Consider the following 18,607-nt stretch of genomic DNA (forward strand, 5'->3'; position numbering starts at 1 on the left):
AGCCCAGAACAGTTGTCTATGCCCCATCCTACACACACATACTAACACACGGAATAGATTAACCTGCCCATAAATGTGTAATATCCCCTATTCCTAGGGTTTTATTTTATTACTTTATTTGGATTTATTAGCTGCCTTTATCAAAAGATTCATCCATGGTGGTGTACAGTTTAATATCAAATTTCAATTTTGTTAGCATAATATTAGTACAATGTGCAAACATAAATATAGCAAATTGAAACCTAATAATAGGACTACTGTGAAAGAGGATCAAAAATATACACATTCAACAGCACTGAAATGCAAACAACAGTGATATAATAGGATGTAAGCATAATACTAATGAAACATCTAATAAACACACAATCAGAACATTCAAATAACATAGCTATAGTACTAATGCTTTTTCTACAATACAGCTTACCATAGAGCTGATGGGCCAAATGCAGATATATAGATGGGGACAAAATGCATAGTACAGAGTCAATTGGGATAAATTAATGGGTGGCTAAACTAAAGAAAACATTAATAAAATACAATACATTGTTATATATTCAAGGAAGTACTACGAGTTGCCTAACAACTCTGTAAGCTCAAGTCAAGGCAAAGTGACATCAACAAAATAAGGGCAGTATGAAAAGGTACTTTATGTGCCCCTATACTAAAGAAACTATATAAAAATACCACAGCACTGTCACAACAGGGAAACAACTAAAATACTCTACAAAAATGAATCCTGAACAGCTTTGTCATCCTAAGTGTTGTAAAGTATTGCATACACTTGTAGAACTATACAAAAAACAGTAACAGACCCAATACTCAAAGAATTTATGCTCCTAAATTGGGCAAACTGTCACGGACTCAGGGAAACTTGAGCTCTTGGGCCACTGCTGACAAACAGCAGCAGCAGGCGAACCTTCCAACCAGGACTAGACTAAATAGGCAGGACTGGAACAGACTAGAAATGCAAGAAGCACACAGACAGGAACGGGCTACACAAGAACTGAGCTTGACTAGCCAGGACTGGAACAGACCAGAAGTGCAAAGCACACAAACAGGAATGGGGCACACTAGAGCAGAGCCAAATAGAGCTAGAGGAAGAGCACTCAAATGGGCCACAAGGCCGAACTGGAACCCGTGCACACCAGAGCCCTCTCATATGAGCCGCAAGGCCAAACTGGTACCCATGCACAATGGTAGAAGGCAAAAAGGGAAGGCACATACACACAAGCAGAAGCAGACTATTATTATTATTACATTTGTACCCCACGCTTTCCCACACAATGCAGGCTCAATGCAGCTTACATAGTAATTTGAAATACAAAGTTAATAGAATTTTAATAAAACAGTAGTAAAATAATGTAAAGTTGGGCTTAGTAGTGTATGATAAGTTGAGCTAGATAATATATGACTAGGATAAAAGAGGGTAGACAGGATAGGATAGTGTAATTTGGGAGAAAGGGTAAGGAGGGATAAAATTAAGGAGAGATGAAAAGAGAAGGATGGGAGGTTGGTATTTAAGTCAGAACAGAATTGGGGGTGGAAGTTGGCGAGATTAGGTTGGGGCACTTGGGTAGGCTTGCTTAAAGAGATGAGCTTTCAGCATTTTTCTAAAGGGCAAGAAGTCGTTTATTAATCGGATTGGTCTGGGTATAGCGTTCCAAAGCTGGCTGCCCAAAAAGGAGAAACTGGATGTGTAGTAGGACTAGGCAGAACCAGGGGCGTATCTGTGTGGGGCCACAGGGGCCTAGGCCCCCCGCAGATTTCGCCCTGGACCCCCCTACTGCCGTCAACCCTCCCCCGCCGTCACCTACCTTTGCTGGCGGGGGACCCCAACCCCCGCCAGCCAAGGTCCACTTCCTCCTGCCGCTGCCTTTAAAAATATTCCTTCAGCTGGCAGGGGACCCCAACCCCTGCCAGCCGAGCCGAGGTCTTTGAAGTTCTTCTTCATCCTCGTGCTGTTCAAAGCTGCATCCAGTTTCGGAGTCTGACATCGCAGCACATTGTACGTGCAGGACGTCAGACTCACAGAAACAGAGTCTGTGAGTCTCGTCCTGCACGTACAACGTGCTGCGACATCAGACTCCAAAACTGGATTCAGCAGTTGAACAGCACGAGGATGAAGAAGAACTTCAAAGACCTCAGCTCGGCTGGTGGGGGTTGGGGTCCCCCGCCAGCTGAAGGAATATTTTTAAAGGCAGCGGCAGGAGGAAGCGGACCTCAGCTGGTGGGGGTTGGGGACCCCCGCCAGCAAAGGTAGGTGACGGCGGCAGGGGGGGGTCAGTGACGACGGCGGTGGCAGCAGCGGTGGGGGGGGCTATAATGTGCCCCCTCACTCTGGCTCTGGCCCCCCCTACTGCTGCAGTTCAGATACGCCTCTGGGCAGAACTCTAGGCAAGACAGACTAGTCAAAACTCTAGGCAAGGCAGACTAGGCAGAACTCAAGGCTGGGCCACATGACCACATAAACAAAAGACAGATCAAACAGGCAATAACCAACACAGAAGTGCTAACCCTAGCACACTAACTAGGAAACCAGACAGAAGTGCTACACAAGGACACCGACTAGGAGACAGGGCCCAACTACTGGTCACCATAGTGGAAATGCTGGCTCCACTATCAAGGGTAATGTGTGTTAAAGTGATAACCCAGTCCCAGCACATAGGAGCAGGAGAGTGACAAACTGAGGGAGGAGCAGACGTAGAAAGATAGGAGGTGGGGGGCGGTAGCAGCCTGAATGGAAGGGGTAGGGGCGGTGGTGGCCTGAGTGGGTGGGGGGCAGCGGCTCTAATCCAGGCCCGGTTCTGTCTCTTGGTGGCCCTGTTGAGCCATAAGCAATTTTACATGTAACTCAAGGCAGGGATTTGTTTGTATCTTGCATTATTATAACCAAGTCACTATTTTTATGGTTCCATATCAGTTCTCTGCTTCAGTTACTACTACTACTACTACTATTTAGCATTTATATAGTGCTACAAAGCGTACGCAGTTCAATTACTATTCTTCATTTACAAGTCAGTGCATTCATTGAAGCTCCATGAGACTTCTCTTCTCTTAACTCCACCACCTCCCTGCTTATGGGGGAGTCACCTAGCAATAAAACCATGGGCAGCTTACTGGACAATTCTTCTATGCAGCCAGCAGAGAGCAGATGAGGACTGCTAATTTTAGAGAATGTTTTCCTTCGAATGCTTCATAAGTTTTCCATGAAACATGATCCAGCAGTAGCTTCTTTTCATTCCTTGGAAAATATGAACCCGCAGCTTGCATTCCTCGCAAGCATGCTTTGTTGCATCTTTTCCTGAGAGCAGGCAGACATATTTGTTTTATTATTTTTGCCTTTTAGACACTGTTGCAGACTTGAGCACCCTCTCCTTCCACCATGAAGTTCTGGCTCCTTTTCTGCCTGTTTCTGCTCCATGAAGCTCTTCAGGATGGTGAGTTACTTCATGAGCTGCCAATAGCAATGAAACAAGGAACACCTGAGGGATTACATGTTGTGCTCTTTAATTAGGTACATGTTGCAGGCCTAACATTCCTAACGGTCTGCTATTCTAAACATATCCTATGCCTAAAAACAGAATACAGTCAGGACAGAAAGAATGTTTTCAGCACCTTAAATATGTCAACACCTCTCTGAATAGCACATCTTTAACATATAATAGGGGTGTGCACTGGAAAAATGTTTTCTTTTTCATATTGTTTCTTGAGGGGGGGGGGAGGATTTGTTTATTTTGTTTCACTTTGAGCATTATTTTCTTTATTAGCATGTGCTATTCTTAGTGTGCTCTCTCCCCCACTCTATAAACTTGCATGTACAATTTGATGCTTACCATGCAAAGCTGCAAATAGTGCTATTTAAGCAGATTGTTAAATTAGCAGCTAATTGGAGTTATCGACCACATTTTTGGCTATAATTGGTGTTAATTGGCACTTACGCACATAACTGCCCTTAGCTGGTGTTCTACAAACGGAGGGGCCCTTTTTCTAAGCTGCAGTAGGCCTAACGTGTGGGTTGCACGTGCCAAATCGACACTACCACCCAGGTAGCGTGGGCAGCAGGCGGTAGTTTTGAAATTGGCATGCGCTGTTTCCCAGGGTAGAAAATATTTTTCTGTTTTTTACTGTGGGCTTTTCCCAGCGGTAATCGGCAGCACAGCCACATTAGCGTGCGTTAACTGATTACTCACAAGTAGCGTGTGAGCCCTTACCGCTAGGTAAATGGGTGGCGTAAAGTGCTCAGGCAGTAAATAGCCATGCGCTACTTTTAATTTTAGCACACGGCCATTTACCATCCTGTTAAAAAAAAAAAGCCCTTTCCCCGGTCATGGTAAAAAATGGTCTCTAGTGCGCACCAAATTCACACATCCAGACTACCACAGGCCACTTTTACTGTAGCTTAGTTAAAGGGCCCCTGAGTGCACAAAATCCATAGTGTGCAAGGGGGTCGTGGACCTAGGAGGGGCATGGATGGGTTAGGGGCGTGTCTAACACTTACCCGTGCAGGTTCTAGAATACCAGCAATTATGCTCCTAACTGACAGCAAGCATTTACACCAGCCATTGAGCTAGCATAAGTCCTCAGGCCTAAAATTAGGCATATAACTATTGACTTATGCTAGTATTCTACAATAGGGAAAGGGGATGGGACTTGATATACTGCCTTTCTGTGGTTACAATCCCCCTGATTCTGTAAAGGTTGCCAACAATTGCGCCTGCAAATTTAGGTCCCTGTTTACTAAGATGTGCTAGCATCTTTAGCGTGCGCTAACGTAAGAGACACCCATGGGTGTCTCTAACATTAGCGCATGCTAATTTTTAGCATGTGCTAAATTTAGCTAGTGTGTCTACAGCACGGCTTAGTAAACAGGGCCCTTAGGCGAATCCCCAATTTGCACGCGTTTTAATTGAATAACAAGCCAATTAGTGCCAATAATTGGCTTTTTAACAAGCAATTATTGGCACTAATTAGATTTAATTGGGACCAACATGCGTAAAGTTAGGTGCAGGATCCACGCCTAAAATTTATGTGCATTCCAAAAAGGGGGCATGGAAATGGGAGGGTCATGGGAGTTTCAGGGTGGAACAGGGGTGTGGTTTGAAGTTACATGGATAATTGCAGAATAATGGTGCTCCACATGTAGATTTACGGTGGGCACTTACACCACATTTTTAATGGTGCAAATGGCTGTGCCTAAATTTATGCACGACTCTCTGTTTAAACATCTCTAACTATATAAATGACAAGTGACCAACTCACCCGCAAATGCGCAGTAGAGAGCAGCTACCATCGATGTTCCGCGCATGCGTTGCAGTCATGGAACAGCTGTCGTGTGGCGGGAATAAAATAAAACGATAACTGCATGAAGAGGAGATGGGGAGGCCAAGCAGTCCTCAGCAGCAGCTCACAGAAACGGGAGTGCACAGCACATCATGCCCGATGTTCCTGGGCGGAGCTGCTTCGGCGAGCTGGGAGAGGCTAACCTCCAGAGAGAAGCGCGATGTTCGCCTTCCCTCTCTCAGCTGTGGTTCCATCCTCCCGCCCTTGCGGAAACAGGAAATGAGAGCAGGACCACAGCTGAGAGAGAGAAAGGAAGGCTCCTGAAGCACACAGCTCGCACGCTTTTCACTGATGCTGTAACCCGATGAGGTAAGACGGAGGGACGCCTTGGAGCTGGGAGAGATGGACGGAGGGACACCTTGGAGCTTGGAGAGATGGACAGAGGGAGGCCTTGGAGCTGGGAGGGATGGACGGAGGGAGGCCTTGGAGCTGGGAGGGATGGACGGAGGGAGGCCTTGGAACTGGGAGGGACGGACGGAGGGGGGCCTTGGAGCTGGGAGGGATGAATGGAGGGAGGCCTTGGAGCTGGGAGGGACGGACGGAGGGACGCCTTGGAGCTGGGAAGGATGGATTGAGGGAGGCATGGAGCTGGGAGGGACGGACGGAGGGAGGCCTTGGAGCTGGGAGGGACGGACGGAGGGACGCCTTGAGCTGGGAGGGATGCCTTGGAGCTGGGAGGGATGGACGGAAGGGGGCCTTGGAGCTGGGAGGGACGGACGGAGGGAGGCCTTGGAGCTGGGAGGGATGGACGGAGAGACGCCTTGGAGCTGGGAGGGATGGACAGAGGGGGGCCTTGGAGCTGGGAGGGACGGACGGAGGGACGCCTTGGAGCTGGGAGGGACGGAGGGAGGGGGGCCTTGGAGCTGGGAGGGAGGCAGGCCTTGGAGCTGGTAGGGAGGGAGGGGGCCTTGGAGCTGGGAGGGAGGGAGGGAGGGGGGGGCCTTGGAGCTGGGAGGTAGGGAGGGAGGGGGGGGAATTAGACGTGAAAATAGAACAGACTAATACTTAACGGGCTTAACGGCTAGTGTATTCTATAAACCATGCTGAACTTAACGCTTAAGCGTTTTTTATCGGCACCAATTTTTTTAGGCGCCATTTATAGAATTTACCCCATTATTTTCAGGTACTTATTTTATACCTGGGACAATGGAAGCTACATATGTAATTTCCAATATAGAATTTGTGCTTAGAATGTATCATCCCAGCGCCTAACTGTAGGCAACCTGTAGAGAATTACCACTCTAAGTAATGACAATGAATCCCCCTCCCTCCCACCCCGGCCCAAATTATTCTGTTTATTTTCCCTTTTGAAAATGATGTGATATGATATTGGATATAGCACAGATATTTCCTATGCCATTGAAAATGACTTCATATCCCTAATATAGCATATATCATAACATGAAGCTTGACATTATTCTGAGAGTGGCCATGTGTCTGAACTGTAATGGAATAAGTATAAACTATTGTGTTTGTTTTGAAAAGGGGCATATTTTTACTCAGCAAACTTATATTCTATTAGTAATTGTCCATAATAACATTAATTGTAAACTTTTACCTAGCCCCAGGCATGCAGATTACTTGAATAACTGAATTTTGAGAGGTCAATAACATTTTGCGGGGGGGGGGGGGGGAGGTAAGGGAGACAGATGCCCCCTTTGCCATCCTATCGCCTTGTCTCAGGGTCCTGGACAGCACTTGGCACTTAGCAGATGGATTGACCAAAGTGCAGTCTGTGACCCTTGATTCTTTCACAGTGCCACACCCCAAATTGTGATGCTCTAGGAAGCTGCCTAGTTTGCCTAGCGCTTGGATAACTCTGCTACAGATGGACAATCTGACAAATTAGCAGCACCGGTAGACACTTTCACACATTATAGGCATATAAAAAATCTGGTATTAAATTAGTGTTGCAAGTTTGCAAAGACAGTATTATTGTATTGCACATTACAATAGTTTTCTCTTTCTCCTTTTTTTGTGCTAGTTAATGCTCAGCAGCTTACAAAGAGCAAGCGTCCAAAAGAGCCAGGAGAGAACAAAATTAAGCTTGCCACCAAAAGACTGAAGCCCAAATTCCCCAAACTAAAGGAGAGGGAGCCCACTGACACAGCAACCAAAACCCAATTTATCATGACACAAGTCATGGATAAAGGTCGCTACCAAAAGCCTGCAGCCATGCTAAACCAGGTAGCAGGACAGAGCATAGAACTGCGCTGCAAAGGAAGCCAGATTGAATGGGGCTATCCATCTTATTTAGACACTTTCAAGGACTCTAGGCTCATGTAAGTATCTTTTAACCTGACTTTCTTTTAGACCATACAAAATATTAATACTATATATTTTTATACAAAACAAAGAGTTTTGAACTTACAGCACTTACATACCTTCTGAAATGTATTAGTCATGTGAGAGGAGAGATGTGGTCAATATGTTCATGATCTTTAAATCAACAATCTTCGTATCACTAGCTTAGTGGTGAAGAACATACAAAGTACCATATTGGGCCAGAACAAAGGTCCTCTGAGCCCATCGTCCTATCTCCAATACTGGCCAATGCAGGTCACAAATAACCATCAGGAACCGAAAGAGTAGACAAGCAATGACTTCCCCAAGTCAACCTGAGTAATAATAGTTTATGAAATTTTCATCTGGGAACTTTTCTAAACCTCCCTTTTGTTTATTTAAAATATCTTTATTGAACAATAACAAATAGACTGCCATCCAAGGCAAAACAAATTACATCTCAGATATTCGACTTACACAGTTTTCTTCCCTACTTGCCCTCCCTCCCTCGCTCCCCCAGTAATTCACCTCCTCCACATAACCATAAGATTTCTCCCCTCCCCTACAAAAAAACTACTTCTAACTCCTCTGGAGGATCTCCTCCTTCTCTTTTACAGAATTCCATGGTTACCACCAGTTTATCCACTGAAGTTTTTCTTTTGTCTTGGAAGCAGGCCATGGTGCTGCTCTTTGAATAACTATAGACCTATTTCTAACCTACCTTTTGTATCCAAGATCATAGAGAAAATAGTAGCAGCTCAGCTTACTGACTTGCTTGAACAGACAAATGCCTTGTATCCAAGGCAAACTGGATTCTGGTCACATCACTCAACTGAATTGACCCTCCTTGGTCTTACCAATTACATCAATTTATGCATAGATGGAGGACAGGATGTTTTCCTTCTTTCCCATGAACTTTCAGCTACTTTTGACTTGGTAAATCATACCAAATTTCTACAGAGACTAACTGACTTGAATATCTTCGGTCACAGTATCACTTGGTCTCATTCCTACCTCTCTGATTGCTCATTTAGTGTACACCATTTCACACCCTCTTCCCGACTGAAGCTATCAGATGTTCCCCAGGGTTCCATATTAGGCCCCATGTTTTTTTAATTCTCTCTTGCCTCTCTAGACTACTCCTGTAGACCCTGGGTTTTACTTTCTTCATATATGCTGATGACATTCAGTCTCTTTTCACTCTTGACCCCAATTCTTCTTTGGCAGATACAGCACTCTCAGCGAAATTAGATCTGATAGCAAACTGGCTTTTCGACAATGATCTGAAATTGAACAATACAAAGTCTGAAGCCATGATCTTCTCATTCTAAGCATCCCAGGCAATTGTATCTAAGCTCACTATTAAGGGAATCCCTCTTCCATTTAAAAAATTCCTTACAAATACTTGGTGTTGCTTTTGACAAAGGGCTTACCTTTCACACTTACATTTTACTTATATTGTCATTATGTTTCTTTATCCTGAGGAAGATTGGTTCAATACAAGCTTTGCTGGAACCTTCATCACTCTGTATTCTCCTTCTAGCCCTGGTTATCACCAAACTGGATTATTGTAACTCACTTTTGGTTAGCCTTCCTAAAACCCAGACTTCAACTTGTGCAGAATACTGCCATTAGACTCCTCTTTGGTTAACACAAATTTGACCTTGTCACTCCCCTCTTTTTGAGTGAACACTGGCTTCCCACAGCCTACAGAATCCCTCATAAGTTACTCATCTTAAGTCCTTGGCTCTTTCTGCGTTCCTGGCTATCTTCCTTACACTTTATTTACCTAGGAGAACTATTTGTTTTTCACATCAAGATTTGTTGACAATCCGCTTTTTTTGTCAAGTTTGCTTTCATACTACTACTACTTAACATTTCTAAAGCGCTACTAGGGATACGCAGCGCTGTACAATTTAACAGAGAAGGACAATCCCTGCTCAAAGGAGCTTACAATCTAAAGGACAAAGTGTGCAGTCAGTCAAATTGGGGCAGTCTAGATTTCCTGAATAGGGTATAATGGTTAGGTGCCGAAAGCAACATTGAAGAGGTGGGCTTTGAGTAAGGATTTGAAGATGGGCAGGGAGGGGGCTTGGCGTATGAGCTCAGGAAGTTTAGTCCAAGCATAGGGTGAGGCGAGGCAGAAAGGGCGGAGCCTGGAGTTGGCGGTGGTGGTGGTGGAGAAGGGTACTGAGAGGAGGGATTTGTCCTGAGAGCGGAGGTTTCGGGTACTACCAGGAGACCTAACCTGTATATCCTTTCTATAGAATGGGATATAAATGGTAAATTAAATTCCAATTCCTTTGTCAGTTTGGTTGCCTTGCTCTGTACCTTTTTTAGTATCATTGTAACTTTTTTGAGATGAGAATTTCAGAATTGAACATAGAACTCAAGGTGAGTTCTACCATGGATCAATATAGAGGCATTTATGATATTCTCTTTTATTCAAGCATTAACAGAGAAAATTATGGCAGATAAAGATCATATGGCCTATCCAGTCTGCCTATCTGTAGCAAGTGCTCATCTTTATTAGCTTTTCCTTTCCCTTAGAGATCCTCTGTGCTTGGTGTATGCTTTTTTGAAATTAAGATAAAGCCTTCATCTCTATCACCTTCACTGGGAGACCGCTTCACATATCCACCACTCTATATATATATATTTCCTTAGATTACTATTGAGTCAATTCCCTTTCACCTTCATCCTATGCCCCCCGAATTCGCCTTCCTCCTGTGTATTTATTTTTTAAATTTAAATTCCATTACAAAACTTTTCATGAAAGATTTCATGCAATTTGTTTGATCATATAACATATAGAAAGAAATATAAAATTAAACTTAATTATACTCAATGTAAACAAGTCCACATCATGGGAGAATATAGAAAAATACTATCTAGCTACAGTCCTCCAAATTTACATTATCTGATAGTGATTCTGCTTCCTATTAATCAGAAATCTTTACAATTGAAGGTAGTCAAAAATAATTATTTTGTTTGATACTTGACTAAATACGTGCATGAGAACTCAAGAAAAAATAAAGATAGAAGAAGAAGCCCCCAATTCAAGTATTTGTCTTTAAGATTTATGTTCTAGCTGAATAATCTCTCCAGCACAACCTGCAGTTGTAGTGAATCAAGTTTGAGTGTGCAGGAGAGAGAGAGAGAGAGAGAGAGAGAGAGAGAGAGAGAGAGAGAGAGCTACCATTTTATCACATAGGTGATACGTTTTACATCTAGTGATTTTGTTTTGCACCCGACGCAGCCCTGTAAAGGGTTGAAAAGCGACCTGTGTTGGGCATCTGGTTCTATTATCTTTTGTAACGAATAAAATCCTTTTAAAAATAAGATTTTCTTTAGATCTGCTTCTTTGCTTTTACCACATTGGATCTTGTGGATCATCTGCCCCATTGCTTTTTGGCAAAACACATCCAGACCATGTCCCTTTGCCATGTGCATGCACTTGGGTTTGATATGTGCATATTGTAGCTTTGTAAAATGGGGATTGAAATGTTTATGTAAGATAAATGTTTAAGTGCTGGTTTATGCATGTCTCAAATGCAAATAGGACTTATAAAATGAGGGCTTTAATCTGTTTTTTTTTTTTTTAAATAATTAGAAATCTAATATCTATCCTAGATGATTTGCTTCATGGGTCAAAGGAAGCTCAATCTCCACAAGTCTCAATACTGCTGTATCTAAATTATAAGATGTATCCTTCCATCCAACACAAAAAGCTCCATTTTGAATGAGCTTATTGGAGCATAACCATGACTCCACCACTAACAGTCAAACAATCGGACATACTGAGAGGCATTTTCAATATGACATCTAAATCTGACTTTGGAAATTTTGCTGAAAACATCCAAAAATCAAGTACAGAAAATGACCATTTTCAAACCAGAAAAACATCTATTTTTTTTAAATGACCATTTCCTAGATGTTGGTGTACTTAGTAGGTCTATCTTTTTGGACCATTTACCAAAAAAAAAAAAAAGTCCACGTGAAAAATGCACAAAATCAAGCCATTGGAATGTAGGAGGAGCCAGCTTTCCTAGTAGACTGGCCACACAAGCATCCCAGCAGAGCAGTGGAGCACCCTATGGGGCACTGCAGTGGACTTAATATAAAAGGTCCTAGGTACACATCTCACCATTATCCTCTTATATTGTATGGTGAGCCCTTCAAAATCCATGAAAAACCTACCGTACCCAACTATACACCACTACATTTGCCCTTATGGCTACAGGTGTCATTTATATGTGGGTACAGTAGGTTTTGGGGGGCTAACACTTTCCACCACAAGTGTAACAGAGTGGATTATGGGACAGGGTCACCATCTCCATAGTACACTGCACCCACCACTAGGCTATTCTAGGAACCTGCTTGCTGCTCTAATAGGACTAACCATAACATCTGAAGCTGTCATAAAAGCTGGTATGTTCTGTTTCATTTATATCTTTGCGGAGTGGGAGGTGGTCAGTGACCACAGAAAGAGTAAGGGGGTATCATTCCTTTATTCCTGGAGTGGTCATCTGGGAGAGATCCTCACGCGGCGGGGTTGGATGCCTTGGCTCAACCCTGGCCTCCGGGCCTACTGTATGTTTTCCCTCCGTGGCCCTTGATAGGGCGAGTGCTCCTGCGGATTCGGCTGCATCCAGGGAATATGAAGCGCAGAAGGGCTTGCAGGAGAGTGGTATTACTTTATTGGATAGTTCCTGTCCAGCCTACCCCACTGGACCACCAGATATCATAAGGTAGGCCCTTGGTGGGCTTACAGGTGGGTAGGTGAGGAGGGCCTGGGGGGGGGGGGAGGGAAGGTCTATACTTAGAAGGGAGTACTGTAAGTGGAAGTCTGCTCTCAGGGGAGGAGAGGGGTAGAAAAAAATGACTAATTTTCTTATGTGGCTTCCAGTTGATATTCAGCTGGGTCCCGCATAAGTATCTTATGAGGATCCCAGATGAATATTGGCTGAGAGCAGCATAAGTTCAGATGGCTAACATAAGACTGGTGAGGGCTGGATATTCAATGCTGGTGCCTGGACATGACCTGGCATTGAACATCTGGGGCTAATTTAGCTGGCAGTGGTCAGTGCTAAAAAAAATTGCTGACCACTATCAGTTAATAACTGGAGTAAGTTCAACCAAACCGACCAGGTCACTAGCAAGCCAACCTGGAGGACAATATATTAACAGAAAGTGACCAAGCTCAAACAGTACTAATAGTCCCTCAAGGCCAGGATCCAACTGTAAACCAACTTCCTTCAAATACTAACTGCTAAATATTTTCTCAAATCTTACTGCTCAATGTGATAAATATCACCTATAGGAACTATTAAAGGCCTTCCTACAATAAAAGGCTTTCATTTGCTTTTTAAAAGTAAGCCTGTCAAGCTCTAGCTATAGGCCAATGAAAGATTGTTCCAGAGTCTAAGACCAACTATAGATAGTACTCTATTTCATCTTCTCACCCTCTAAGACATCTTTAATGAAAGGACCACTTAATCCCTTGTTTGGAGATCACAAGGCCTAATTAGAGAAATAAAATACTAATTAGGTTGACAGTACTAATAAGATGCATTGTTACCATTTTGAACACCAGTATTACAATCTTAAAGTGAATCTACCACTTCATTGGGAGCCAATGTAAAGTTAAAATCATTGGAGTGACAAGAGTCAAATTTCCTGCCTCCAGCAATTAACCTAGCAGCACCATTAAGTATTGTTTGGAGAGGCTTAATAGACAAACTCGAAAGACCTTGGTAAATGGAATTACAATAATCCAGTGACACAATAATAAGTTGTTGCAGTACTGTTCAAAAAATCCCTGGATCTACAAAGGCTTCAATCATCATAAAAGAATGAACCTCATTTTGATTATGTCTTAAATGTTAATCTAGAATCTACTATTACACAAATGTATCTAACCTCTGATGGAATAGAAAATTGACAACCTGAATATGAACAGTGTTTGGAATAACTAGGCTAGAATCATGTGCAATCAACATCAGGTCAGTTATTTTAAGATTAAGAGGCATATCATTCAATTTTAACCACCTAGCAGTAAGTGATAAAAAGCTAAATAAGAGAAAATAGAGTCATGTAAGTATCTATTTTGGGGAGAAACATTACATCATCCACACATATCGATGACGGTTTATCTGTAAATCACACAGTGTATCGTATATAAGTCAAAGACAGATGCCAAACGGGGTAGTGGGTAGCAATCTGATATTTCATTTCCAAATCTAACCTACTGAGCACTATCAAACAAGCAGGAATAACCATTTTAAAACAATCTCTTCATTTCCTATGGCTTGAGGTGTCTCTAGGATAACAGAATGCACAACAGAGTCAAAGGCTGATGAGATATCTAAAAAGGTGGCTGCTACTCCCATGCATCTCAAGGTCTAATAGCCAATTATCTATAGTAAAAGCAAATGCTTGGTGTCATATCCTTTGCAAAACCCAAACTGACAGTTGTCCAAAACTTTTTCTGATCATCCAAGAATTCAGTCAACTGAATCAAAACAAACTGCACTGTTAATTTTGTTATGGATAGTAATGTAGAAATGGTAATTGCTCAAAATCTCCAAATCATCTCAAAATTGGATGAACAGGCAAGGCAGTGTTGATTAATTTTGTCAATATTGGAAGAGTCACAGCACAGCATGTAAAACATAAGCAGAATTATTCATATAAGAAAGACGACGTTTGACTTGCAGTAAGGAAATGTGTGTAAAGTTTGTCCATTGTTCCCAATCCAAAGTTACATCTCTGACCACCCCATTCAACCCGAAGTCGGGGACTAGAAAAGAAGACATGTCTGGGCACTGACACTGAATATCGAAAACTAATCTTTTATGTGCTGGCTGCCGGAGCTTATGTGGGTCCCAGCAAAATTCAGCTGGGACCCACATAAGACACTTATGTGGATCTTGGCTGAATATTGGCTGGGATCTGCATAAGGTATATAGGTGCCCTCTGTTCACCAGATCTCCCCTTCCTCCCTCCTACCCACCAGAAGAGAATCAAGCCCCCTCCAATTCTGATCCCCTTCCACCCCTCCCACACCCTGTCAACAAGACAATATTCCCCCTTCAAAGCCCCCGTGAAACCCATACCCACTCCTGCCCACTCATAATAGGACCCCCTCAGGCCTACCTAAAGTTCCTGGTGGTCCAGTGGAGACAATGGGGACAGGAGAGAACCCCCCACTCATTCCTGTCCCTAGTGGCTGCCTGATAGAAAATGGCTGCTGTGACCTCTCAAGTTACTATCATCACCCCCACTGAACCACCAGGGACTTTAGGTGGGCCGGGGGGGGGGGGGCTATCATGAGTGGGAAGAATGGGTATGGGCCTCAGGGGGGAAGGGGATCTTGCCTCATTGGGAGGAGAGCGATTGAATGGGCGGGGCTATGTGTTTCTGAAGGGTGTGAGGGGGATCAGAATTGGGGAGCATAATATGCTTCAAAGGGGTGGGGGAGGGAATATTGAAGGGGAGACTTTGTGATGTTCAAGTGGAGGGTGGAAAGGGTTAGCAACGCTTCAGGCTGGGACCTGGAAGTTAACAGGGCACTGGCTGATATTTTTCCTAACTTCATCAGGTTGCTCAGCTGATTAGCGGACTTAAAATCACCACTAACTGGCTAAGTTTCTGCTCTGCTCTAACTCTGCCTCCAGATCGTCCACTAGCTAGCTGGTTTTGGCATTGGTGGTTAGAGGAAATATTTAGCAGCACTGTTTGGTCAAGTACCACTGAATATACCTGCACTCACAATTTAAATGTCCAGGAGCCTCTTCTGGCCTTTTAAATCACTTTGAATATCTATCCCAAAGTTTTCTCATGAAAGGGCACACAAAGGCACATGCACCTTTGGCATACCACTTCAGCAGTATGTCTGTGGTGGTGCACCACTTGCACTATGAAATGTTAAGAGTCCAATGTCCCTTTATGATGAGGTTCACTGTTCAGGCTGTTTTGCATGATGGCAACCACTAAAATGAAATACATGGAATGATTTATGTAATTTAAACTGCATAGCTTGCATTTCTTACAGTTCTGTAAATCTATATGATATCTAGACACTATGGCCCCAATATTCAGACCACGGGAGATAGCTGGGCTGTCTCCCATGGTCCATGCTGAACTTGGCTATTCAATACTGGACCATTTCCAGTGACCAGCATTGAAGGTCCATTTTTTTTTTCAGTCAGTTTGAAGATAACCAGCTATGTCGATATTCAGACATAGCCAGTTCTCTTTAAACCAGCCAAAGATATACCAGGGTTTGACACGGCCAAATATGACCACCAAACCCAGTTTAAAAATCAGCGGATAGGCGGTTATATCACGTGCTATATAACTGGTTATCCTCCAGCCACTAACCGTGGATATTCAGCAGAAGCTCAAGGCTGCCCTACCGCTGATATTCAATGGCACTTAACCAGGCAGTGCTGTTGAATATCAGCTCTGACTGGTCATCAAAAAAGTGGGCAGGTCAGGGGCAGTATAGGGGGCATCATTAGGGGGGATCCGGCAGTTATATGGGTTCCTGCAATATTCAGTGCCAGCACCAGCATAGCTAATCGAGTTGTCCTAAATTCAGTCGCTTAGCTGAGCTGGTGCTGGCACTTGCATAAATTTTAAAATGTTTCTCAGCCCCTCTGATTCCCCTCCTTATCCTCTTTCTGATCCCCTTTCCCCCCCAAAAAAAACAGCAATACCCCCACAACCATCACCATAGGCCCACTTGGGCCAACCTAACATTCCTGGTTATCCAATGGGGCACTGGGGGCAACTGCAAGTAGGTTGTGGACCTGGGAGGGGCATGGGCAGGTCAAGGGCATGTTTAGCACTTATGTATGCAGATTCTAGAATGCTAGCAGTTAAGTGCCAGCCAAGTGATGGGTCATGGCCAGAAGTCTGAACTCCTTTCCTGTGTCTCTTAGGAGGGAATCTTCCAACAAAAAAATTATATTTGTTCTGAAAACACATTTCTTTACCTTGGCTTTCATCATTTTTTACATTGAGGAGATCCCTGGACACAGTTGGCAGGTGAGATAGGCAGTGGCCACTTATAGTAATTGCTGTTTCTTTCTTCATTTACTTTTCTACAGCTGATTTTACTTCCTATGGCTTTCATAAGTACATAAGTATTGCCATACTGGGAAAGACCAAAGGTCCATCAAGCCCAGCATCCTGTTTCCAACAGTGGCCAATCCAGGTCACAAATACCTGGCAAGATCCCAAAAAAGTACAAAACATTTTTTACCGCTTATCCCAGAAATAGTGGATTTTCCCCAAGTCCATTTAATAACGGTCTATGGACTTTTCCTTTAGGAAGCCGTCCAAACCTTTTTTTAAACTCCGCTAAGCTAACCGCCTTTACCACATTCTCTGGCAACGAATTCCAGAGTTTAATTACACGCTGAGTGAAGAAACATTTTCTCTGATTTGTTTTAAATTTACTTCGTCCTTTGAATGAAGTTCTCAACTGTATTTCTTCTTTTCTATAGTATTGTAAACCATTAGAAAGGCAGTATACCAAATTTAATAAACATAAATGTAAACATACTCTCCTAATTTGAACCATGGCTCTGAACAATAGGTGTCATCATTTAGCAATGACTGAGACTCCCTCTGCCACTCTATGATGGCTGGCTGTCTCCAGGAAGTAGAACCTTGGTTCACAAGTTGTCTCAGATCTTCCGCAATGCAGTGCACAGCACTTGCAACTGTGCCAGTCCAACAGTGGTTTCTTTCCCCAAGAATGAAGTATATTGTTTCTTTTTTTGTTTTATTTTGTTTCCATTGATTTCTGTGGAGATGGATTATGTATTGTATTGTATGTGGTTTGGAACAAATGTTAATGATACAGTCAGGGGTGTGCTGGTAAATTTTTAACAACAGGCTCTCTCTCCGGGCATAGCCGGCCCTGAAATTTTTTTTTTGGGGGGGGAATACATGCCTCTCTCTCCCCTCCCTTGTGCAGGCACGCTAGGCATACCTTTGCCGAGCCCCACCAGCCAATAAATGGACTGCCACCATTCTCTGCTGCTTGTTTCTGGCTTTGAGCAGCATGATGGAACCTTCTTGTGCTTGCATGAAAAGTCCCAGCCTGATGCTCAGAGTCAGAAACAAGGAGCAGGGAGCAGCAGCAGTCTGTTTACTTGGTTAGTGGGGCCAGCATCACTGCCAGCAAAGTAAAAGAGAATTCAGGATGGGGCCCAAGCCCACATTTTGGGAGTCAGTTGTTAAAGTAGCCATGGGGAGGCCTACTTTAACAACCGGCTCCCAAAATTCTTCAAAACTTAACAAACGGCTCTCGCGAGCCTGTGAGAGCCCGCTCCAGCACACCACTGGATACAGTACAACGAATGAAGTGTGGATGATTCAAACAAACAGCATGGATGGACTACACCCAGTGTCCGTCCTTTGCCAAATCCCAGATGTTAGTGACATCAGAAAAGGGTCTCTGTATTTTGGGGAGGAGAAAATAAGGGTCATGTTTATTCAAAAGAAGCTGATAATTTATTACATGATTCAATGCCAGAGCCTGGCATTGAATAACTGAGCATAAAGACATCAGTGATCAGCAAAATGCTGACTACTGCTGGTTGAATATCTACTCCAGTACTCACAGCGCGGTCACACCATGAAGCAAACCATATGCATTATGATATTCTTTGTTTTGTTTTCTATTCTCTTTCCAGTAAGTCCTAGTATTCTGTTTGTGCTTTTGGCCACTGTGCCACACTGAGCAGAAGATTTCAATGTATTGTCCATGATGACACCTTGGGTGGTGACTCCTAATGTGGAACCTAGCACTATGTAGTTATAATGTGGGTTAATCTTCCCAAAATGTATCACTTTGCACATTGCATTTCATCTGCCTTTTGGATGTCTAGTTTTCCAGTCTTGCAAGGTTGTCTTGCAGCTTCTCACAGTCTGCATGCAATTTAACAACTGTGAATAATTTTCTGTC

The 18,607-nt window shown here is 43.4% G+C and overlaps 1 protein-coding gene across 1 annotated transcript in view; it reads left to right on the forward strand.

Annotated features, from left to right (window-relative positions):
* The first annotated feature begins 3,214 nt into the window (after window positions 1–3,214).
* Window positions 3,215–18,607, forward strand: part of PDGFRL (platelet derived growth factor receptor like) — a 128,917-nt gene continuing 113,524 nt past the window's right edge. The window contains exons 1-2 of the mRNA XM_030191454.1: window positions 3,215–3,437; window positions 7,325–7,622. Of these exons, the coding sequence (XP_030047314.1) occupies window positions 3,383–3,437; window positions 7,325–7,622 (353 nt within the window). The 5' untranslated portion in view covers window positions 3,215–3,382. The remainder of the gene's footprint in view (window positions 3,438–7,324; window positions 7,623–18,607) is intronic.

This window comes from Microcaecilia unicolor, chromosome 2 (genome assembly GCF_901765095.1).
Source record: "Microcaecilia unicolor chromosome 2, aMicUni1.1, whole genome shotgun sequence".
NCBI classification, from domain to species: domain Eukaryota; kingdom Metazoa; phylum Chordata; class Amphibia; order Gymnophiona; family Siphonopidae; genus Microcaecilia; species Microcaecilia unicolor.